The sequence below is a fragment of the Pipistrellus kuhlii genome, unplaced genomic scaffold, assembly GCF_014108245.1.
Source record: "Pipistrellus kuhlii isolate mPipKuh1 unplaced genomic scaffold, mPipKuh1.p scaffold_m20_p_1, whole genome shotgun sequence".
Lineage (NCBI taxonomy): Eukaryota > Metazoa > Chordata > Mammalia > Chiroptera > Vespertilionidae > Pipistrellus > Pipistrellus kuhlii.
This window is the reverse complement of record NW_023425404.1, coordinates 83,810,505-83,835,561: the sequence shown is the minus strand read 5'-3', so window position 1 is coordinate 83,835,561 and position 25,057 is coordinate 83,810,505. Positions and strand designations below refer to the sequence as shown.

The 25,057-nt window shown below is 39.1% G+C and overlaps 1 protein-coding gene across 7 annotated transcripts in view; it reads left to right on the top strand.

Moving 5' to 3' along the window:
* Positions 1-25,057, top strand: part of ITGB1 (integrin subunit beta 1) — a 59,108-nt gene that overhangs the window by 16,438 nt on the left and 17,613 nt on the right. For 6 of the 7 annotated variants that reach the window (XM_036454043.2, XM_036454025.2, XM_045586222.1 and 3 more), the window contains 8 exons: positions 6,996-7,062; positions 11,248-11,333; positions 14,458-14,680; positions 16,609-16,779; positions 17,972-18,210; positions 22,304-22,459; positions 23,874-23,969; positions 24,113-24,202. In XM_036454043.2, the coding sequence (XP_036309936.1) occupies positions 6,996-7,062; positions 11,248-11,333; positions 14,458-14,680; positions 16,609-16,779; positions 17,972-18,210; positions 22,304-22,459; positions 23,874-23,969; positions 24,113-24,202 (1,128 nt within the window). Of the gene's footprint in view, positions 1-6,995; positions 7,063-11,247; positions 11,334-14,457; positions 14,681-16,608; positions 16,780-17,971; positions 18,211-22,303; positions 22,460-23,873; positions 23,970-24,112; positions 24,203-25,057 lie in introns of those variants that run through there. The other variant, XM_036454051.1, reaches the window with a different exon arrangement.

Genomic DNA, 25,057 nt, shown 5'->3' with positions numbered 1-25,057 from the left:
TGGGCGTCCTCCACAGGGATGGTCTCCCTCCTGATTAAAAAAGTGGCTCATGTTGGTGCCAGACCAGCTTGTTTTGTGCCCCTCCTACCAGTCTCGGTGTGCTTTCTTCTTAACTTCTCTAGTTGTAAGACTTCTATTCTTACAGGCAGTTCTGAATGATGGTTGTTCCATATTTTTGTTGTAGTTTTGATGTAGGAGGCAACACATAGCAGTGTTTACCTATACCATCATCTTGGTTCCTCTCTGCCCTATTTTTTTTTTTTATAATATATTTTTTTATTACATTATTTTTGTACATATACCAATGCCCCCCCTCCTGTACATACCCTCCCTCCCCAGAGTTTTGTGTCCATTGGTTGTACTTATATGCATGTATACAAGTCCTTCAGTTGATCTATTATCTCCCCCAGATCTCCCCAACCTCCCCACTGTAATTTGACAGTCTGCTTGTTGCTTTACTGTCTCTATATCTATCTTTTGGTTCTTCAGTTTATAATGTTCTTTATTATCCATAAATAAGTGAGGTCATGTGGTGTCTCTCTTTCATTGACTGGCTTGTTTCACTCAGCATTTGTTTTGTTTTTGTTTGTTTTGTTTTTTTCAATTTCCTTACTCTATATTGAATATAATCTAAACTTTTTTAGCATGGCTTTGAAGGCTCTCTGTAATTCAACTTCTGCTTCACTGGTCTCTGTTTCTGTTATTTGCCCCTTATAATTTAAACCTCACAAATAGTTAAGTACTTTAGGATACTTTTTGGCCTCTATATTAAGATTTTAACGTAATTGATACTTACTGTAGAAAATTACAAGCTTAAAAATAATCACTCATCTCACTGACCAGATTTAACTACAAATAACATAAACAAAGAGAGGCCTGGTGCACAGATGTGTGCACATTGAAAGGAAATTAATTAGAAGGTGTCCAGCAGAGAGGACTGGGCAAGATGGGCCAGGCATGCCCTGAAGCCAACCTCCTGCAGTCCCTCCCCAGCAGGTCACACCTGGAGTGATGCTGGAGCTGAAAAGGCATCTGCAGAGTGAGCAGGGGTCCCTACGGCAGGTGGGGTCCCTCGGCCTGGCCTGTGAGGATCCGGCCAAAACCGGAAGTCTGATATTCTCCAAGGGGTTCCTGAGTGTGAGAGGGCACTTGCAAAGTTGCTTTCGCACAGCAGCTCCTGTGTTGACTGTCTGCCCTCTGGTGGTCAGTATGCGTCATACCTACTGGCCAGTCGGCCGGTCACTTAACCTTTTTATATATACATACATACATACACACACACACACATACATACATACATACATACATACATACATATGGGCCCAATGCAAGAATTCGTGCACCTTGAAAGGAATTGTGGGCCGCGCAGCTGCAATGGGCACAGGGGTGGGTCTCAGCCGATCATCTGTGCTCCCGCCCAGCCCCTCCCACTGCAGCCACTGGTCTGCTGTCTGCTGGCTGCCCTGCTCCTACTGCCACCATTCTCACATGCTGACAGTGCTGGCCTCCCACGCACCCACCGATGGCACAACACCATTGGGGTCGGTGCCAGCAGTGGGTGCAAGTAGGGCCATCGCTGGCAGCAGATGCGAGAGGTGGCTGTTGGCCCCTATCATTCCTCAGGAGTAAAGGAGGTGGAGAAGTCTTGAGGGATGATCAGGCCAGCAGCCGCTGCTGGCACCTGCTGATGGCGCTGAGCAATCAAGGCCCAAGTTAGGCACTGGCAGTGGGAGCAAGCGGGGCTGTCTCTGGCAGCAGGTGCGAGCACTGGATAGGACCATGGTGCACAGGAGCAAAGAATTTTCAGTAACCGCCAGAGGTTCTCCCTGATGACAGTGAACAGCACCCCACCTTCATCTGGCGTCCCCAATCACTTGCTCAACCATCCCATCGTGGCCCACACCCTCCATGTTCCACACTCTACCACCTGCTGCCGATGCCCATCATGTTCCACGCACACCCCCTGGTGGTCAGTGCAACTCAGAGTGACCAGTTGTTTGGTTGGTTATCCCATAGTTCAGTCTATTTGCATATTAGGATATATATATATATATATATATATATATATATATACACACACACACACACACACACACACTTTTTTTCTGGTCTTCTTCCTCTAAAGATACAGTTCCACTTGTGGAGGTGTGTAGTCACATGACTTAATTAGAAATTAAGGCTGAAAAGGAATAATTAGAATTCATCTCAGGACTCCATGACTTTGCATGTACAAACCTTTTTACCTGGAAGTCTTTTCTCCATTTGCCAACCTATTTCTTACATGTCTGATTCTGGCTGAAACATAGCCATTTCCATGAAGCCTCTGAACATAACGGGCAGATTTTGGGTCCTTAGTGCACTTTGTTTTTGTCTTCATTATAGAAAACATCATGTCATTTTGTAATTATTTGAATTTTTATCTTTGAAGTGAAAATTCCTTGAGATATCTCTCTCTATATATATTTTTAAATATATTTTATTGATTTTTTACAGAGAGGAAGGGAGAGAGATAGAGAGCTAGAAACGTCGATGAGAGAGAAACATCGACCAGCTGCCCCTTGCACACCCCCTACTGGGGATGTGCCCGCAACCAATGTACATGCTCTTGACCGGAATCGAACCTGGGACCTTTCAGTCCGCAGACCGACGCTCTACCACTGAGCCAAACCGGTTTCGGCTCCTTGAGATATCTCTAGATAGGGCACAAACCTGACATAGTTGTCTGATGAAGAACTTTCAGAGACACGAGTGGTACAAGGAAATAGAGTGTTTTAAGAACAATGGTGAAATGTATTAAATATGTAATTTTTGTGGGTCGTAAGCTGCTGTGTCTTAAGTGCATATTGTAGATAGTCAAGACATTTTTTAACAAATTAATGAATGTAAAAAATAAGGGAAGTCTGGAAAGTATTCTTTTGTAAGAGCAGTTGTTCATGCATGATAGCGAGTGGACACCAATTATGGCAGAGGTAGTAGGAGGTTTTGAAATGGAAACCAGTGTAGACAACTATTTCTAGACCTTTGAATAGAAGAGGATACAAAAAATAGGGTCAGGATAATATCGGAAGGCGTCTCTCCTTGTTGGCCCCTAATATATACTATTCTATGTGAAATGTTCTTGATGGAAACTCCTTAAGCCACCTTTTCTCTGTGTAAGAATTCCTGGAAACACAGCACAGGCCCCCATTCCCAAGATGGTTGTTTCTCTGTACTTCCTCTTCACTATCCAGCTCTCTGCTGCTGACTTTCCTGGTGGCCACATCAAACCAGGCTCTCTTCTAACCCTTATCGTCTTACATCACTCTTCTTTATTTTTAACTTCTGTCTTCTATCTCCTGTGGCTTCTGTTTTTTGGACAGAAATCCTGTCCTTTTTACATTACCAGCCAGTTACTGTGCCTCTGTTTTGCCGGTACACTGACCAGTCACAGGAGAGCTGACATTTGTCCTTGAGCTGTTCTTGGATGTTGTCCTTATTCTCTCAGTTGTGCTTCAACACTAAAGTCTTGATTTGTCTTGTTCTGGGTTTGAGCTCTTCCAGAGGCCTAATGTTTTCAGAGGCTGATCTTTGGTTTGACAATGTTTATAGGAGGACGATGGCATTTAAAGAAATATTTTAAAACTATGTAACCTAAGAATGATAGGAAATATTTTCTGTTACCTAATAACGTTATTTTAGTGGTGATTCTCTGAAGTGTGTAATATTTTAAGAGGTTTCTTAAGATAGTCTAGTGAAGTAGCCTGAGAAGTATGAAACACTATCAGTCCATATATGGTCTTTGTGCAGAAACTGCCTTTGATGCTCCGTTTGACACAGTCATGCATTTCCTTAGGAGTCTTAATGTTCCAGGTCCTTTTAGTCATTGAAATTGATAACATTTGAGTTGCTTAGAAGTATGGTCTACATGGATTTATTACATGTTGCATCTTTTAGGTAGGCCTTAAAAGGTGAACTGTTAAGCATTTCACACTTTGTGTCAGTTTTCTTGGTCTTTTGGATCCAGTCACTGATATATAAGCACAACTCTAAGCTCCTGGCATAAAAAAAACAAAACAAACAAACAAAAAAACTTGGCTAGTCTGAGCACATTTGCCAAGTGGATGACTATGCATGTTTATTATTACTTTTCTCTGGGAAACTAACAGAGAAAAGGGGAGAACTGTTCACATCAGGGAAAATGCAAGTGCTCTAAGACAACTTTAAAGTACTATTATGGGAGCTATGGAAATTGCATCCTGGAGTGTAAGGTTTTGAAGATGGAGGTTTTTAAAAAATATATTTTGCGAAATAAAGGAAATTTACCAAATGAATACTTGCACACAGCTAGCAACTTATCCATAAAAGAAGAAAAGACTATAACAGTTTAAAAACAATAAATCCATAGTATCTATATTGTGCTTACAGCTGTTTGTCATCTACAGATTTCTTGGGTTACTTTATATGCTATTATTTTTGCATACTTGTTATCTTAATGTATATCTTACATCCAAAATTATTCTATAAACCTTTTGATGTTACTTCATTTTATTATTCTTATGACTCTAATAAGTCTATTAAGTTGGTACAATTAGCCATTGCCCTATTTTTGGGTAGAGGATGTATGCTCTTTCACCTCTTGTAAATATAGAGTTGGGTAAAAGTAGCTTTATAGTTGTGAATACAGAAACATAGAGTTTATTCTTATATTAGTATTTAGTAATTATTATATTTTTCCATACAAACAATTGTAAACCTATTTTCACCCTTGAGTTCTGTACTGATTGTGTATGTGCATATGTATCACCTCTTACATTTTTAATTATTTCCTTAAGATGAATTCCCAATACCTAGCTAGATTGCTAATTCAGAGGGTAGAAACATATTTTCATGACTTTTGATATAGGTTGTTAAATTATTTTTCCCCCAATTATACTAGTTTACAGAGCCATATCTGCTTTCTCTCAGTCTTCTGCATTAAGTTTTGTTAGGTTAATTTTTAGGTTAATTACTCTGTTTACCTTATATTGCTTTCATTTCTTTTTATTTGATAACTAATAAAGCTCTCCTTTGTTTTTTTTCCCTCTGTGTTTTTTTTATATGGTTGGGACAGAAATTTATGCATAATTATTTTACTGGCTGCTAGTCCAGAGCAGAAAGTAGTTAAGGGATAGGATCAGTGATCTCTGGCTATAGCTGTCTTCAACAAATTGGGAAGTATAGATTAATACAGCAAAAACTTGCTATCTCTATATATAAAAAGCTAAGTGTCTGTGTGTCTGACCAGTAGCTATGACACATACTGTCTACCGGGGGCAGATACTAAAGGCAGAAGCTGCCATGACGCGCACTGGCCATCTACACTAATAAAAGAGTAAGATGCAAATTGCCCTTACTTTCGTGACACCCACCAGCCAATCAGGAGTGAGTATGCAAATTTACCCAACAAAGATGGCAGGTTAATTTGCTCACACAGGTGCCAAGTGGCCAGGGGTGTTCCACACTGCCCCAGATGCTCTAGGCCTCTGGAAAGTGTGGGAAGTTGGAAAGGATGCTCTGACTGGAGCAAAGGTGGTGCCAGCAGCCAGGGTAAGGAAGGCCCATTCTTACACAAATCTTCGTGCATTGGGCCTCTAGCTTAAAAATAGACATCACTACGAATGTGGTGCCAACAAACCAACACTCAGCTTCCCTCAAGTGGGACACAGCCCACCACCACCCAGGAGCAACACCTTACCAAATTGCAGCCATTGCTGTCAAGACCCCATGGCAAAAAATGTAGCCCACAGCCCAGCCCAGCCAGGAAACGGTCGCTGTAGGTGCTAGGTAATAATGTCACGTAGCAGCACCTGGCTTCCTCTCCCTAGTGACTTGCCTCCTTGGAGTCTCTTCAGCCTAGAAACCCAACTTGCTTTATAACCAGGTGCAAACATTTTATAGATGAACCTAATGTTTATGAAGCATTTTCCCACACTTCATCTCATTTTATCCTCACAGAAGTCCTGTAGTAGGTAGATAGGAGACTCTGTAGAATCCTATTTTCTTTTCATTAGCAATCTGAGAATAGAGATATTAAAATATTTCTTCTAATTTCCTTTCAATGTGCATGAGTCTGTGCACCAGGACACTAGTGTATATATAATAGTTTAGGTATTCTGCTTAATATACAAAATATTATTTAATTTTTCTTTAGGTTTAAGCCTCTGTAAGACTAAAGCCTCTTTTAGGTTTCTTATGCTCCTTCCTCCCCCACCTTTTTGGAGTCTAGTTTGTAGATATAGAAATTACGGGGAATTAAATTAAATATTTTATTAACTCCATGCATAAAAGTTGATTTTCTTAAAAAAGAAATATGAAAATTGAGTCAGAACCTTGTACAGGATATTGGTCATCTCCTGAGGAAAATTAAAAGCTATTTAAAAATTGTAAGAGGATGTTGCATTCTAGATGTGCCTGTTTGATCCCTTAGGAGCCATAGGCAGTAATAGAGATCCATACTTCACAGGACAAAGAAAGTTAATAGCTTTTATAGTGTTAGAGTAGGGGTGTCGAACTCAATCAGAGAAGGGGCCAAAATCTAAAATCCAGCCTAAATCGCGGGCCGAATGGTTTACTGAACAGTCATAAACTGTCATTGTGATGGAAACGCAGCGGAGTGCAGTGATGACAGTGCGGTGCGGGCCACATTGCAAGGCCTGGTGGGACGGATTTGGCCCGCGGGCCTTGTGTTTGACACATGTGGTGTTAGAGAATACTCAACACTGTTAGTCTTTTTTGAAGTACTATCAATTAAATATATGTGAATTGAAGAAAAGTAAGAACAGATTCTGGAGATTTGTTATGAAAGTTATTTTAGTTGAAGATGAAAGATGAGGTACATGGGGAGAAAAGGTAAAATGACTGGGGTGTGGAGAAAGGTTGGAGGAAAAATGGTTGAAAGTATTATGTTAAGGCAGATAGACATGACTTATGTTTAATGTATTTTATTTTTAAAATATATTGTACATTTTATATTTCAGATGAATTTACAACTGATTTTCTGGATTGGATATATCGGTTCAGTTTGCTATGTGTTTGGCCAAGCAGGTAAATAAAAAATCATATTTGTGTTTTCATTTCGTGTCTCATATGGCTTTTTGATCAGTTAAATTCAAGAGAGATCTAAGTCAGATCTTACTGATCCACTTCAAAGTCCTGCAATCTCTCACTCAGAGTAAAGGGCAAGGCCCCCTCACCTTTGACACCCAGAAATACGGTAGGCAGGTCTGTAAGTGAAATGCTAAAATGATAGGATATTAGAGGCCCACTACACAGATTTATGTGCCAGTGGGGTCCCTTGGCCTGGTCTGTGCCCTCACACAATCTGGAACCCCTCAGGGGATATTGGATAGCTGGTTTCATACTGATCCCTGAAGGCCCAATCCAGACAGGAGGGAGCCCAATCCCCACAGGCCCAATCCGCACAGGCCCAATCCTGACAGGACTGAGCCTGATCCTGATCCTGTGCGTTGAGCATCTGTTCCTTGGAGGTCAGTGAGCATCATAGCAACTGGTTGATCAGTCGCTCGGTCGCATAAGCTTTGATATATAGAGACTAGAGACCCAGTGCATAAAATTTGTGCACTGGAGGGAAGGTGGCAGAGAGGGCTTGTCCCTCAGCTCAGCCGGCACCCTTTCCAATCTGGGACCCCTCAGGGGATGTCTGACTGCAGGTTTAGGCCTGATACTTGCGGGATCGGGCCTAAACCAGTAGTCAGACATCCCTCTCACAATCCCACAATCCGGGACTACTGGCTCCTAATCGTTCACCTACCTTTCTGCCTGATTACCCCTAAGTGCCCTTCCATGATCACCCCCTAACCGCTCCCCTAACTGCTTCTGCCTGCCAGTCGGCCTGGTTGCCCCTAAGTACTCTCCCATGATCGCCCCCTGACCGCTCCTCTGCGGGCCTGATTGATGCCTAGCTGTTCCCCTGCTGACCTGATTGCACCCAACTACTCTTCCCTGCTGGCCCAATGCCCCCCAACTGCCTTCCCCCACAGGCCTGGGTGCCTGCAACTGCCCTCTCTTGCAGGCCTGGTTGCCTCTAACTGCCTTCCCCTGCCGGCCCTGCCCTTCCCTGCAGGCCTGGTTGCCCCCAACTGCCCTCCCCTGCCAGCCATCTTGTGGTGGCCATCTTGTGGCGATGCCACCTAGGCTTTTATTAATAGGATAATACACTACTGGAAGGCACCACTTGCCAATGCTGTCAGTGCACTAAGGAATGCAGAAGGCTGTTGGACCTTGGGCATTAGCAGGGCTAACACTAAGAACTTTGTTGATTTAGTGGTGGCTCAAGGCAATTCCCTAACCTGAATAATCCTTTTATTGTTTACCAAACTTTACCTTTTATCTGCCTGTATGCATTGCTAAAGGGAAAATATGTATTCAAGTAAATAAATAGCAGACTGGGCCAGCAGTCTGTGTGTCTCTTCATGAAAGAGGCTCCATCTGGACCCCAATGGCTTCTAAATTCATATTTCTTGTATAGCATTTTCATTTGTGCATCAACCCCTCCTTCAGATCCTGAACCTCACTGTGAAGGTTGTGGCAATACACTACAGAAAAAACTTTTGAGAAGATAGTGGAGTGTTTGAGCTTAGAAAAAGCAATGACATGTAATATATTTAGAAGAAAAGAAATAAAAATATAGAATGGTAGATTATGAACTATCTATTATGATCTATAAAACTGAAACCAGAACAATTGACTAATATATGTTCCTATTATTTTATCAAAATGTTGGCATTGCTAGTAGAAGAATGGAAAATAAAGCCAAAAACGTCAAATCCTCTTAGAAACCGTGATGCGTCCACATCTAAAATAATAAAATGTCTGTTCTCCAGTTCTAAAAATATGCACTGTAGAACAATTATTTTATCTCAGGATAGGAAGGACTTACAATACAGAAAAATGAAGAAAGAAATCATAAGGGAAATATTGATAATTTTGAAATGCATAAAACCAACAACAACATAAAAATCCCAAAATATCTAAATGTCAAAACACCATCAACAGTAAGAAAATTAAAAAAGTGTTTAATTTTCTTATCATGTGTAGAGATCCAATAAAAACATGAACATAATAGAAAAATTTGCAAAAGATAGAAAATTTACAAAAGATATATGGTGAGTAAATATATGAAAAAATTAGAGACCTTAAGTAATTGACAATTGAATTGATATTCTAATTTATCCTATTAGTGAGTAAAAAAATTGTGTTAGTAATGTTGAAATATTTATATTAATTACTTAATGCATTAATTAAATGCCAGTTAATGAAATGGTATTTGTATATTGATTGTGAGAATATTAATTCTGGGTACAAATTAGTATGTATCAAGGATTTTAAAGCCATTAATATTCTTTAACTCAGTATTTTTAAAAAATCTATGATAAAAAAATAGTTTTATAAGAATGGGATCATCTGAGTGGGTGCATCTATGTGTACGTATGTGTGCGTATGTGTTTCAAGGGTTTGTGTGTGCATGTGAGCAAGCATGTATGAATAAGTTTGTTCACTAAATAGGGTGCAATATAGTGAAATATGCAATTATTAAAGCCATCATTTTAAATAATTTATAATGATACTTTTAGGCTAATACAGTGGTCGGCAAACTCATTAGTCAACAGAGCCAAATATCAATAGCACAAGGATTAAAATTTCTTTTGAGAGTGAAATTTTTTAAACTTACTCTAACGCCACTTTTTCAAAATAGACTTGCCCAGGCAGTAGTATTTTGTGCAAGAGCCACACTCAAGGGGCCAAAGAGCCGAATGTGGCTTTCGAGTCGCAATTTGCCGACCATGGGGCTAGTATAAGAAGTAGTACACAAAATGTATGTCCTTAATTTCATTTATATAATGTGTGTGTGTGTGTGTGTGTGTGTGTGTGTGTGTGTGTATATATATATTTATTATGATTCTTGATATATATATATATATATTTTTTTTTTTTTTTTAACCTATTTATATGAAAAAAGACTAGAAGGATTATATAGTAGTTCTATCTTATGAACACATTGTGGGTAATTTTTAGTTTTTTTTCTTAATGTTTTTATGTATTTTTAAAGTTTTCTATATTGAGCGTAATCTGAAAAGACACATTGGAGACAGTCCATGTCAGTGTTTATCACATGAAAGGCATGCTGATATAAATTTATATTAAAGATTTATAAAACAAACTTTGAACACAGAGCCTGATAAATCATGTGATTTTGGCTTGGATGAATATGAACTTTTCAAATATTTAACACTAGAGACTAGATAGATCTGGAATTATGCCTTTGACCAAAAAAAGGATAAACGTGCATGGTACATGAAATTCGTGTACGGGGCGGGGGGGATGAGGGGGGGAGGGTGTGTCCCTCAACTAGCCTGCACAGCTCTGATCTGGAACTCCTCAAAGGATGTCCAACTGCCCGTTTAGGCCTGATACCACATTCCTCTCACAGTCCAGGACTGCTGGCTCCCAACCATTCCCATGCCTGCCTGCCTGATTGCGCCTAAGTGCTTCTGCCTGCCAGCCTGATCGACGCCTAACTGCTCCCCTACGGGCCCAATTGCCCCTAACTGCCCTCCCCTGATGACTGTCGCCCCTAACTGCTCTCCCTGCTGGCCTGGTCACCCCCAATTGTCCTCCCTTGCCAGTCCAGTCACTCCTAACTGCTGTCACCTCCTGGTCTGGTTGTTCCCTACTATCCTCCCCTACAGGCCTTGTCCCTCTTAACTGCCCCCCTCTGCTGGCCTGATCACCCACAACTGTCCTCCCCTGCTGACCATCTTGTGGCAGCCATCTTATATGTTGGAATGATGGTCAATTTGCATATTATTGCTTTATAGGATAATAAAAAGGGAAAACTGCTGGATGCTTATAGGTTTTGGCGATATAACTTAAATGAAGTATGCTTTGCGCATTTATAAGAAAACTGACAATTATGACCATTCAACCTGATAGATCTGGAATTATGCCTTTGATAAAAAGGATAAATATGCATTAATAATTGTAGGTAGTCCTTGCTATAGAAGACAAGAAAGATAACTGTCTTTTTATGGCTTTGTGTTTAGGTAATCTAGAATCACTACTCTTTGGGGCCTTTTTGGGGCAGGTCTAGATCATAGTATTCAAATTTAGTGTTCATATATATATAATTCATCATCGTAATCCTAGTTTTTTATTATTTTCTCTCTTGACACATCAAATAAAGTGGTCTATTCTTTTTTTCCCTGACAGATGAAAATAGATGTTTAAAAGCAAATGCCAAATCATGTGGAGAATGTATACAAGCAGGGCCAAATTGTGGATGGTGTACAAATTCAGTAAGTAAGACAACACAAATTTTTTCTATTTATTCTCTAGTCATGTAGTATTACACACAACTGTATCCTTGGAAAAGCTCGATGTGAATTTTCATTTAAATCAATGTGTGTGTACAAATGTACATGTTAATTGAAAACTTGAAGTATGGGTGGTTCAAATTGAGAATTGCTTTAAGCCTCAAATAAATAACAAAGTTTGAAGACTTATTAATTAGCATTTCAACATTAATATTTTAAAAATCATTTTATATATATAGCCCACCTTTGTGGAATGTATTATATTTCTATTGGATATCTGCCCCCCAACTCTAGCTATTTAATTTGACTATTTTAGGATTTTCCCTTTTATAGATGGGAGAGGTATAAATTACCATTTCTAATTATATTTGATTAAACTAATATAGAATTGATTTACATCTGAATTGATTTGTCAACTATTGAAGTTAGAGTTTAAATTTTATTCACTTTTGTCATCTCTATATATTGCTTAACATGGAACCTTCCACAATAGTTTACTGAAAGAACAGACAAACCAACGAAAGAATGAATGGATTAGAACAGGAATTGAAGGAAAGTCTTTTTGAAGATGTATAATTAATTCACAGTGAATATCAGAAGGTCAAAACTTATTTGTTTTTATTCAGTCATTTGACCTCCACATTTCAAGTACCCATTTTATAGACATATCTGGTCAAATTTGCTTTGACCATCTGAAAGAAAAAAATGAAAGGTTTTTGTTTTGTTATTTCAAAATGTTTCTAATGGTTACTTTCTGTTTTCCTAAAAATAGTATTCTGGAATTAACTTGGAGACAATGGAGGAAATAGAGAGTGCTGAACTTAATTGCAGTTTCACTTAAAAGGTTCTAAATGAGTGGTAACTACTATCATCCACAGTATCCATTTTATTAAGGTTAATAGAGACCCAGTGCACAAAATTCATGCACGGTGCAAGGAGGGGAGGTTCTCTCAGCCTAGCCTGCACTCTCTAATCCGAGACTCTTTGGGGGATGTCCGACTGCTGGCTTAGGGATCAGGCCTAAACTGGCAATTGGACATCCCTCTCACAATCTGGAATCACTGGTTCCTAACCTTTCACCTGCCTGCCTGATCACCCCCAATTGCACCCTGCTGGCCTAATTGCCCCTAACTGTCCCCCTTGCCAGCCTGGTTGGCCCCAAATTCCCCCCCCCCTCCCCCATGTTGGCCTGGTTGCCCCTCACTGCCCCCCTGCCAGCCTAGTCATCCCATGCAGCCTGCTGTTCGGTCCTTGCATGAGGGTGTCCCAGCTAATTTGTATATTACCCTTTTATTAGTATAGATTATTAGTATAGATAGTTTTTCTGGAGTTGACAGTTATCCTACCCTAGCTAAGTAGGTTAGCTTTTTACCTTTGTAGCATAATTCTTAAGTTATTAAGGCTATTTTGGAATATGTTGAATGACTTTATCTATATGTTATGATTTCTGGATTGGCTAATATTTAGAAAGTATAATAATGTACTAGGTGTACTAGGTAGTATTTACTAAAGTTTGATAATATATAAAAACAGTGTAATTTTGAACCATCTGATCCATGGCATTTTTTTTTTTTAAGTTTTTCTAATTATTTAAATGTTCTCATTTAGGCTTATGTTTCCCTTTAAAAACAACTGATCAAAACCAGTTTATTTTTTGTATTTAAATGTTCTAACTATATACAACACCATAAAATTGGTAGATCATAGAATACCATATCAAAGTGAATATAAGTGACCCCAAAAGAAAGGCATTCTCTTATTTTCCCAATGATAAGATTTAAAATTTTTTTACTTACTAAATATATAATTTTTAGGGATATATGTCAAATGTCTATTATAATAATTGATTTAGTTATATGTACACATTTAAAAATCATACATACATACACTCACATTGTTTTATCCCTCCCTCACATTTCATGAAAACATGTTATTCAAAACCTTTTATATATATCTTAAAAGCAGTGTTTTTGTTTTTATTAAGGTACTTTGGTCATCTGATACAATTTTTATTTCCATCTAAGCTGTTGATGTATAGCACATTCTAAAATCATGTTGCTACTGGAAATTTACCACAAGCCACAAGTACCATTTACATACAATTATGATCTTTTCTATTTTTACAATTTACCCAGTGGAAATATATTTATAACCTTTGTCATATAATCACTTACTGTATTGTTTACAGTAATATTTAATACTTAAAATTGTTTTAAATCTCTAACAATACTAAATTTGTGCTAAATTTCTTCTTTTTGTTTAAAATGACATCATTAATCAAGAGGCTTTCAGGATAACATGTTTTCTACAGTATATTGTTGAAGGTTATTATGGTGGATAAAGCTACATAATATGAGAGGTTTCTAAGGAATTTTCTTAAGGAAAAATATTTGCTATTTGGTTGTATTTACATTATTAATGGATGTTAACCATGTTAATTAGTGATTTCACTAAATAAATTTTTTGATACTTGAATTTGAAGGTGGCGTAGTTAAAATGTATACTTAGATCAATCCTAAGTATTATAAAATAATATATTACTAGCAATATATTAGTAAAAACATAATTACCCTCCAGGGAAACATAACACAGAATGAAAGCCTAATATGTTAAGTGTCCAGTTGTCTGGTGAGCTGTTCAACCAATCAAAGCATTATATGCTAATGATATGCTAAGGCTGCTCAACTGCTCGCTCTGAGGTGCCCTGACCATCAGGGGACAGACACTCCAACTGGTAGGTTAGCATGCTCTGCTGGTTGGACATGCCCTGGAGCCCGCCCATATCTTTCACTGGCTCGTCAGATTTCCTCCCATGTCTCTCTCTGACCCCGTAGGAGATACCAGAAAGCTGATTTCAGCTGGATTCCACAGGCCAGGCTGGGGGACCCTACTGGTGTATGAATTCATGCACCAGGCCTCTAGTTTTGTTTATAAATAAGAGCACTTATGGATTAGACAAAGGAAACATTTTGTTTAAAAACTAGGAATTAAGTACATTCGTTATGTCACTTGATTTGTGCAATTTGATTGTGTTATTTGCAGTTAAGTGAAAGATTTGACCATTATACTTTTTATTTATACCTATATTTTATTAAATGTCACTTAGACATTTTTACAAGAAGGAATGCCTACTTCTGCACGATGTGATGATTTAGAAGCCTTAAAAAAGAAGGGTTGTCATCCAGATGATATAGAAAATCCCAGAGGTTCCAAAGATATAAAGAAAAATAAAAATGTAACCAACCGTAGCAAAGGAACTGCAGAGAAGCTCAAACCAGAAGATATCACACAGATCCAACCACAGCAGTTGGTTTTGCAATTACGATCAGGTAAGACATTTAATTCTGTGATACCTTTGTTTCTACTTGAGCTTTTTTCAACTTTATATAATCCTCATCAGTTTCTGTTGAGGGTTCATTTTCATATGTGGACTGGCTCTCAAGTAGAAATGTGGAATGCATTACATTTTAGACATGTTTCTCCAGACATAAAAATTTGTACTACATAATTGAAATAATAATAAATATTGCCTAATGTTCAAAGTAAATTATTAAAGATTAAGAAGGTAATAGATGTAATGGGTTTTAAAAATAAGTGTTCATATATGCAGACAACATTTTAGCCTATATTTTTCCTTTGTATATGTTTAATATTGTTAAATTATTAAGGTTTTTATCAGAATCTATAGCAATTTCGAATCTTAACCACAACAAAACACAAGCCCTCTTTCTGCTAATTCCAAGGTCTATCCCCTTTCTCTCAAAAGAGTAGTGCACATTACTTTTGTCCCTTATTTCCACTCCCATTTACTCTTCATTCTGGTGCAGTCAGGCTTCTGCCTCTTAGCCTGTTCTGGCAAAGCTCTACCATCACCTTGAACCACTAAGTCTAATGTACCTTTGTTGGGGGGCCTTTTCTTTTTAACTTTTCTGTACCAAGTGATACCTTTGAGCTCTTTCTCTTGACTTCTAATATATTACTCCTAAACACTTTTTTGAGTGTGTCTTTTTGTCTTCCTTTCTCTTTGCATTCCTCCTAGTTGTAGGCTTTCCTTTTATGGCTTTAAAACCATTTGTATATTGTCATACAGAGTTTTCTCTTAAGCTTCAAACCCATTTATTGAACTATGTACTAGAAATTTATATAGAAATAATCTACAAGGTAGTTGTTATTAATCCTTACTTGAGGATATTTTTCATTGATTTTTAGAGAGAGTGGAAGAGAAGGGGAGAGAAAGAAAGAGAAACATTGATATGAAAGAAACACATTGATTGGTTGCCTCCCACATGTGGATTGAGCCTGCAACCTCAGTATGTGCCCTTGACCAGAATTGAAAACCAAGACCCTTCAGTCTGCAGGTCGATGCTCTATCCACTGAACCAAGCTGGCTAGGACTACAAGTTAAATTTTTATGGTTCTTTTTCACCCAATCCTTCTCTTTCTCACGTTATTTTCTTTTTTATAAATATATTTTATTGACTTTTTACAGAGAGGAAGAGAGAGGGATAGAGAGTTTGAAACATCCATGAGAGAGAATCATAGATCAGCTGCCTCTTGCACACCCCTTCCTGGGGATGTGCCCGCAATCAAGGTACATGCCCTTGACAGGAATCGAACCTGGGACCTTTCAGTCCTCAGGCCGACGCTCTATCCACTGAGCCAAACCGGTTTCGGCCTCTCACATATTTTCTAAGTGAATTATACCTAACACTTCTTACTCATCTCTCTTCTCCTTCCTCATTGTTACCATTCAGACTCATTGTTTTCGATTTTTGCTATAGTTTCTTAACAAGTTTCTTTGTCTCTGTAATTTTTAAAACTTTTTACCAGGTTTTCTAAAGTAAAAAAACAGATTATGTTATTTGCATATAGAAGGATTTCATTAAACAGAGAACAATCTTGATTTACAACTTCAAACTCTAAAAAGTCAGGTGTACCCTGTAATGTGCCCTTCTCACCCACCCGTTTCATTTATGTTTTTTCATCTACTTGTTTTTCTCTGTGCTAGTAATAAATTAACCATTTTTGTCTGTTTCACCCACTATGGATTTGGGATGTTGTCTTTTTCATCTTGTATCCCTAGGCTCTGGTATTGTAAGTATTTGAATGAAATTGAATACACACCCATTGTATTATGTATAGAATTTTGTGAAAAATATAACAATAATACATTTCATTTTATGGTGTTTACCTTGCAAATACAGGCTGTTTGGTTTTCTTCATTGCTTTTTTCATCTTCTAATATTTGTTTAATTAGGGGAGCCTCAAACATTTTCATTAAAATTCAAGAGAGCTGAAGACTATCCCATTGATCTCTACTACCTAATGGACCTTTCTTACTCTATGAAAGATGACTTGGAGAATGTAAAAAGTCTTGGAACAGATCTGATGAATGAAATGAAGAGGATTACTTCGGACTTTCGAATAGGTGGGAATAGTGAAAAAAATATGTTTTTCAATTGTATAAATCTTGGCAGTTTTGTTCTTCACCACTTATGAGATAAATAAGGTCAGGTTTTAACCTTTTCTTTCAGAGAACTGATAATTTTTGTCACACATCTAATAATTTTTATTTTTCCTTATTCCTCTGTTATCTATTCTACTGTGTTATTTGACACAGATTATAGTTGTACTTCATATCCACTGGGTATTGGTTCCAGGACTCATGCTGATACCAAAACCCAAGGATGCTCAAGTCCCTTATATAAAGAACTAGAAGCCTGGCTGCCAATTGGAGTCAACTCGCCCAGTCCCAATTGAGGCCTGCTGGCCAGGGGAGAGGCCGAGGGAAGTTGGCTAGCTGAGGATGGGAGGGACAAAAGGAGGTTGGCTAGCTGGGGGTGGGAGGGACTGAGGGAGGTTCTGATTTGGAGGGGCCACAGAGGTTGGCAAGCCAGGGGAGGAGCCGTGGGAGGTTGGCTGTGGGAGTGCACTGATCACCAGGGGGCAGCTCCTGTATTGAGCGTCTGCCCTCTGGTGGTCAGTGCACGTCATAACAACTGGTTGACCGGTTCTGATTGTCCAGTCATTGCAGTCGTTCTGTCCTAATGGTCTCTTAGGGGTGTGTGTGTGTGTGTGTGTGTGTGTGTGTGTGTGTGTAAATGGTATTTTCGTTTAGGTAACAGCAGGAACTGCCTACTCCTCACCTTATTCATATGGATTCATCATAGTGCTCGATGCATGGCAAATTCAAATGTTTGCTTTTTGTAATGTTCTGAGATTTTTAAAAAATATTTTTGATCTGCATTTGGTTGAACTGCAGATGCAAGAATCATGGATGTGGTTGGCTGATATTCTACCAGGTTGATAATGAAATGCATGCTTGTGTTCAGGAATTTAGTCACTCATTTGTTGATTTATTTTATAAACATGTTGAGTATTCAGGTTCTATTTCATTACTAATTAATATGATTGCACCAGCCAGTATAGCCTACTAGCTCTTGAGACCTGAATTTTTCATATTATAATGATCTCCTTTGAAACATTATTATTAAAATCTTATTATTTTTTGTAAGGAAAAAGGTTGACTTACATGTGGTAACATTCCTGATTTTTTTTTTAATGCAAATTTATCCATTCACCTATCCATCCATTTCTCTTTATGCATTTTTCCTACACAGGGTTTGGCTCATTTGTGGAGAAAACTGTTATGCCTTACATTAGTACAACACCAGCAAAGCTCAAGAACCCTTGCACGAGTGAACAGAACTGCACCAGCCCATTTAGTTACAAAAATGTGCTCAGTCTTACTGATAAAGGGGGAGTATTTAATGATCTTGTTGGTAAACAGCGCATATCTGGAAATTTGGATTCTCCAGAAGGTGGTTTTGATGCAATCATGCAAGTTGCAGTTTGTGGGGTAAGTGTATTCATTTTCTACAAAGGTACATTATTTGTTTGAATTTTAGTGTGTTTTACTATCAGTTAATGGAAAAAATTATCTTTATTACCATATCATAGTTAGTTACAGAATTTAGTCAGTTAAATTCCCTCTAACCATAAGTGTTTTATATAAGCATATGTAATCATGTTTCTATTTGACCTAGGCACTTAGTTCATTTATACAGGGTTTTAAAAATCCAGTATGCTTACCATTTGAAACAGTTGGACACTTCAGTTGGTGTTCTAGGTTTTTAGAAGAGACCCAGGTATCGAATTGAGGTCATCTGAGGTATCACAGTAGCATTAAAAGTGCTCAAGTGGAGCAGTGTCTCAGGTGTCATTTTCCTTTGATCAATTTTCTTCTGCTTATCATCTTTAAAATAGGCCTTTCCCTAGCCCTGGCTGGTGTGGCTTAGTTTGCCGAGTGTTTTCTCATGTACCAAAATGTTGCAGTTAAATTCCCTATAGGGCACATACCCAGCTTGCAGGTTCTATCTTCAGTCGAAGCATGTATGGGAGATAACCAATTGATGTTTCTCTCTCACACTAATCTTTCTCCTAATTTGTAAACTGAGAACATAATATTTTAAGAATAATATTTATAATTTTAAAAAATATATATTTTTATTGATTTCAGAGAGGAAGGGAGAGAGAGAGAAACATCAATGATGAGAGAGAATCATTGATTGGATGTCTCGGGGATGTGCCCCTGACTAGAGTTGAACCTGGGAACCTTTAGTCCGCAGGCCAACGCTCCAGCCATTGAGGCAAACCAGCTAGAGCTGTCATTTTAATGATAAGATTTTCAGTAGTAGCATTAAACTAGTGATTAGAATTTTATGATTAATTTACTAGCCGTAGATTTTGGGATGAGCTTATAGTGAGGTAGTTGAAGCTGAAATTAGAAAATATTTTGAGGTAGATAATGTAACACTATAGTAGAGTGATTAAGAGAGCAGTCTTTCCACATGTGTCAAACACAAGGCCCGCGGGCCAAATTCGTCCCGCCAGGCTTTGCAATGTGGCCCGCACCGCGCTGTCATCACTGCACTCCCCTGCGTTTCCATCACAATGACAGTTTATGACTGTTCAGTAAACCATTCGATTTAGGCTGGATTTTAGATTTTGGCCCCTTCTCTGATTGAGTTCGACACCCCTACAAGTTTAGACTATTAGAGCATAACTTCAAATTTTTCCATCACCACTTATCTCAGGCAATTTACTTAGCCATTCTAGCTGGTTATTTCCTTTTCCTTAGGGATAATAATAGATATACCTAATTAGGCATATTATGAATTTTAAATATAGTAATCCATCTAAAGTGCCACTATGCACTCAGCAGATATTAACTAATATATTATTGTTACTTTTGACTTCTCTCTTGGTAGTTGCAATTTAAAGGTAGCCTGCTTTTAAAGGGAAAGAAAGAGTAATTTAGGTAGTGCCTAGCCTGACACCTCTTTTCTTTCCAGCCATTCATTGTGATCCTGTTAGCAGCTCACTGGTGAGAGAGAGCATTCTCTGGGCTACCTGACTGTGCTTCAGTTTGTGGGATTAAAGCAAGCCATAAAATCCGTGGCCACTATTGTTTTTCTGATTTTTTTGCTGAGAGTAACTGTTCATTCACTTTAGATGCGAAAGAGACATATTAATTTGTTACACTGAGTTGCCAGCATTAAAAAACTTAATTTCTGCCTTCAAGGAATTTAGTCTTATGAGGACGTAAACAGATGTATTGAGTAAATTTAGACAAACATAATTACAAAATTACTGAGAGAGAAAAGGATTTTATGACTACCTTAAATTCTTTGTTGAATAAGGTGGAGAATAAAATAAACGAACAAGTAAATAGTACTGATGTGTTATAATGATGGAATTAAGCAGGGCAAGTCTTTGGAGAAGATTATTTTTTCTGTGTTTAAAAATGGAGGGCCTATAAAGGATATATATGCTGTAGAAGATAGAGCAAGGATAGAGGATGATGGAAGGGAACAAGACAGCATCAGAAAGGTAAAGTAAAGACAAGGCTGAGCCCGACTGGCAGGGCTCAGTAAGTAAGCATCAACCTATGAACCAGCCCAGTTTGCCAGCTCAATCCCCAGTGGGGGAAGGGAGGGGAGTGATGCAGGAGGCAGACAATCAGTGTTTCTCTCTCATCATTAATGTATTAATGTTTCGATTTTTTTTCCTCTTTCCCTTCCTCTCTGAAGTGTGTGTGTGTGTGTGTGTGTGTGTGTGTGTGTGTGTCTATTTTTTTAAGCACAGGCAGAGACATTTTTATTTACCTAGCAAATATATGATGTGAAGCATGTACTGTATACTAACCACTGTGTAGCTGCTACAGTGGAGAAGATAAGCAAAACCTGATGTGGTCCCTGCCACACACAGAATTAGTTTGTTTACCTCCTAGTGGGAATAAGACATTTATTTTAAAAGATAACAGTTTTTAAAACAGCTAAACCAGGCAAGATAGAGTTTTACAGTGGAATAGAGGAGTTTTATTCAATGGGTTCTCTGTATTTATCACAAGAACTAGTGGCTCAGTGCACAAAATTCATGCACATTAAAAGGGGATTAATTAGAGGAAATATTTTAATATTGCTATTTGCCCTTTCTCTATAATAGAAGTGTCAGAGATAAAAGAAAATTAGTAAAATGTATATGAAAATCTTCCTCCTGTCAGAATCTGGGACCTGCTGTGGACCCTGCCCACCCTTGGCACCTCAGAATCACACGGGACCCAGCCCCAGCCAGCCCCATCTCCACTTGGCAAGATCGAGACCTGGCTGGCTCCACCCCTGTCAAGCCCTGCAACCTCAAGTGCTCTGGCACATGCTGGGCGAGGGACACAGGCTGAGGTCCCCCAGCCTAGAACCAGTGCGGGGGGCGCACCTTGAGGTCTCCCGTCAAGCCCTGCCAGGCTGGGGGCATGGCCTGAGGTTCCCTCATCAAGCCCCGCTGGGCCGGGAGTATGGCCTGAGGTCCCCTGCCAAGCCCTGTCAGGTGGGGGGTGGGGGGATCCTGGCCTGAAGTCCCCCAACCCAGCGCCAGGGCAGGGCACGCAGCCTCAGATCCCCTGGTCTGATGCCAGGCGGGAGGCGCAACCTCAAGTCCCCCAGCTTGCAGTCCCCCATCAAGCCCTGCTGAGCAGGGGGCACAGGCTCAGGTCCCTTCTGATGGCTCCTTAAGGCTGGTTATGGGGACTCGGCCTCTGCCATACAGCCATCTTGTGTTATGGAAACCCTATCTCTGCTGTGGGTGCCACCATCTTTGTGATTAATAAAGAGGGAATATGCAAATTGACCATCAAACCATCACAAAGATGGTGGCACCCACAGCAGAGATAGGGTTTCCATAACACAAGATGGCTGTATGGCAGCGGCCGAGTCCCCATAACCTGGTGCACAAAATTCATGCATATTAAAAGGGGATTAATTAGAGGAAATATTTTAATATTGCTATTTGCCCTTTCTCTATAATAGTAGTGTCAGAGATGAAAGAAAATTAGTGAAATGTATATGAAAATCTTCCTCCTGTCAGAGTCTGGGGCATGCCATGGAACCACAGTCAAGTCACCACCCACCCACATGTGCCTTGAAATTGCACAAGACCCAAACCCGGCCGGCCCCACCTCCATTGGGCCAGATCCAGACCCAGTGTTGGGGTGGGGGGTGTGGCCTAGGGTCATCTGTCAAGCCCTGCTTGGTGTGAGGCTCAGCCTCGGATTCCCTGCCTGGCCCAATGCCAGGAAGCCTCAGGTCCTTGCTGATGGCTCCTTAAAGCTCGTTATGGGAATTCAGACTCTGCTGTGGGTGCAGCCATCTTGTATTATGGGATCCCTGCTTCTGCTGTGAGCGCATCCATCTTGTGTTATGAAATTCCTGCCTCCACTGTGGGTGCAGCCATTTTATGGTGTGATTGTCAATTTGCATATTCCCTCTTTATTAGAATGGTTTTAGCATTGTGCAAAGAGAAGGTAAAGAAAATACAGAATAAGCTTAAAAATACAATGGCAGTATATATGAATTATTGTGAGTAGTATTTTGAATTTTAATCCTTTTCTTTTTAAGTCATTGATTGGCTGGAGAAATGTTACACGACTGCTGGTATTTTCTACGGATGCTGGGTTTCACTTTGCTGGAGATGGGAAACTTGGTGGCATTGTTTTACCAAATGATGGACAGTGTCACCTGGAAAATGATATGTACACAATGAGCCATTATTATGTAAGTGCTTAATTCCTTACACATTGAGTGGAATCATGTTGATTTTAGTGTTTAATACTAAGAGAAGAGTGGGTGACAGGCTTGTGGGTTTTTCAGAGTGTTAACAGAAGAAACATTCAAACCTGTGGATAATTTTTGTGAATTTTATTTGGGCCAAACTGTCAACAATTGATAGGAAGCCAAGTCTCAACAGATTGAGATTATGCTCTGGAGAATGGCAGTTTTGTACCTTATTTTAAGCATTACAGTCAAAAGAGGAGATTTAAGTAGGTTACATGAAATCCATTGGTGATAGATTAGGGAAGTGGGAGAAAGCAAGCAGGAAACCTCTGGGATTGGATAAAAGGTAAAATGATAGACTCACACTTCTTTTACTTACGTGGATATAGAATAGTTAATAGTCAACACTTAACGCAATAACATTGAGGGGATTTGTGGTCTCCACAGAGCAGTACCTATTGCTTTGAGGGGTCCAGAAAAAGGAAAATTACTTAGACATTCCAAAGATATGTTATCATAGATGAAAAAAGACAATAGGCTCAGTTAAGGTAAAGATTGACCTTTGTCAGAGAAGATACCGCCTAGGACATGACTACCCGCCATAAACTGCTTGTAATTAAAAGGCTTTAATTTCAGACATCCTAGGTGGTTACGGTACTTTAGGTCTCTGAGTTTGTAAGGCCACCATGTAGGCCTCCCCTAAACTTGTCAGGTTTACTATGTGGTCTCTCTATGTCCATAAGGGTTTGGATTTTGTTATTTGGTAATTATGAGTCCTGACCTAATATGCAGGAAAGCTATTATAGTATTGCTGTTTCTATAGATGTGGCTTTGTGCTTGCTTACTTGCACTTAGAGAAGGGTCTCAGTAGGGTGAAGAGAGCTACTTAGACACATTTACTTCATGCCTGGACAATGGCTGCTTCTCTTTTCACTTGTATGCATCATTTGTTAGCAAATTTGATATTATTTATAAACAAACAATATAGTCTTAATATTCCTTATCTTATTTACATGTGAGTTTTACGAATGGGTACCCTGCTCTTGTTAAAAATAAAGATTGGCCAATTACTTAGTCTGGAAAAAATTTAAACGTTGGTGAATCTTGGTCTTTTTCTTAAGTGACAGATAATACAATCCTTAATTACTGGAAATTCCTTAGTTTATTTGTTCTGGCATTTAATATTCATAGATAATATTGCTTTATAAAACCTTTTTATTATGGAAATTTTAATTCATACATAAATAGAAAAGAGTAGAAACACATGACACCATCCACTTCAACACACTGCTTGTGTTATTTCAAGCCATCTTCTGTGAGTGATCCAGTTATATATGCAATTTGATTTTCAAAAATGACTTAAAAATGTATTGATTGGTTGTAATTACATATTAAATTTTATTTAATTTCTTAGGATTATCCTTCCATTGCTCACCTTGTCCAGAAATTAAGTGAAAATAACATTCAGACGATTTTTGCAGTTACTGAAGAATTTCAGCCTGTTTACAAGGTAAATATATATGTGAGATTAAAAGAACATCAAACTTCTAGAACAGGTTATTTAGGCACTGGTATTTAAAATTAAGTATTCAGTACTAACTTATCTATTGAATTGCTATATTTGCATTTTATATGCTTATCTTTTAATTGCAGGAACTGAAAAATTTGATTCCTAAGTCAGCAGTAGGAACATTATCTGCAAATTCCAGCAATGTAATTCAGTTGATCATTGATGCATACAATGTAAGTACATTTTAAATACAGTCTATTTGAACAGTACCCTGTTGAGAGGACTGTGCTTAAAGAAATAAAACTCCCTTCTTACACAATATAGCAAAACCAGAGGACAACATAAAATTCAAATTCTGTATATCTGGAGGAAAATCTCACATTCTCTTAAAAAAGTATTACCCTATATAATAAAGAGGTAATATGCAAGTTGACCATCACTCCAACACGCAAGATGGCCACCCCATGTAAACATCATAAGATGGTCACCACAAGATGTCTGGGAGGGTAGGGCAGTTGGGGCCAATCAGGCCTGCAGGGGAGGGCATTTGGGGGAGATCAGGCCTGCAGGGGAGGGCAGTTGGGGGCAACCAGGTTGGCAAGGAAGGACAGTTAGGGGCAACTAGGCTGGCAAGGGAAGTCAGTTAGGGGTGACCAGGAAAGTAATGGAGGGCATTTGAGGGCGACCAGCTTGCAGAAAAGGGCAGTTAGGGGTGACCAGGCCAGCAGGGGGTACAGTTTAGGGCCATCAGGCTGGCAGGTGAGCAGTTAGGTGTCGATCAGGCTGGCAGCAGTGTGGTTAGGGGGGTGATCAGGCTGGCAGGCAGACGCCATTAGGGGCAATCAGGAAGGTAGGCAGGTGAGTGGTTGGGAGCCAGCAGTCCTGGATTGTAGAAGGGATGTCTGATTGCCCATTTAGGTCTGATCCCACTGGACATTCCCTGAGGAGCCCCAGATTGGAGAGGGTGCAGGCTGGGCTGGGAAACCAGCCCACTCCCCCTGCACCCCATGAGCAAATTTTGTTCACCGGGCCTCCAAATCCTTTCTAATAAAGAAGTAATATGCAAATTGACCGTCACTTCAATACAC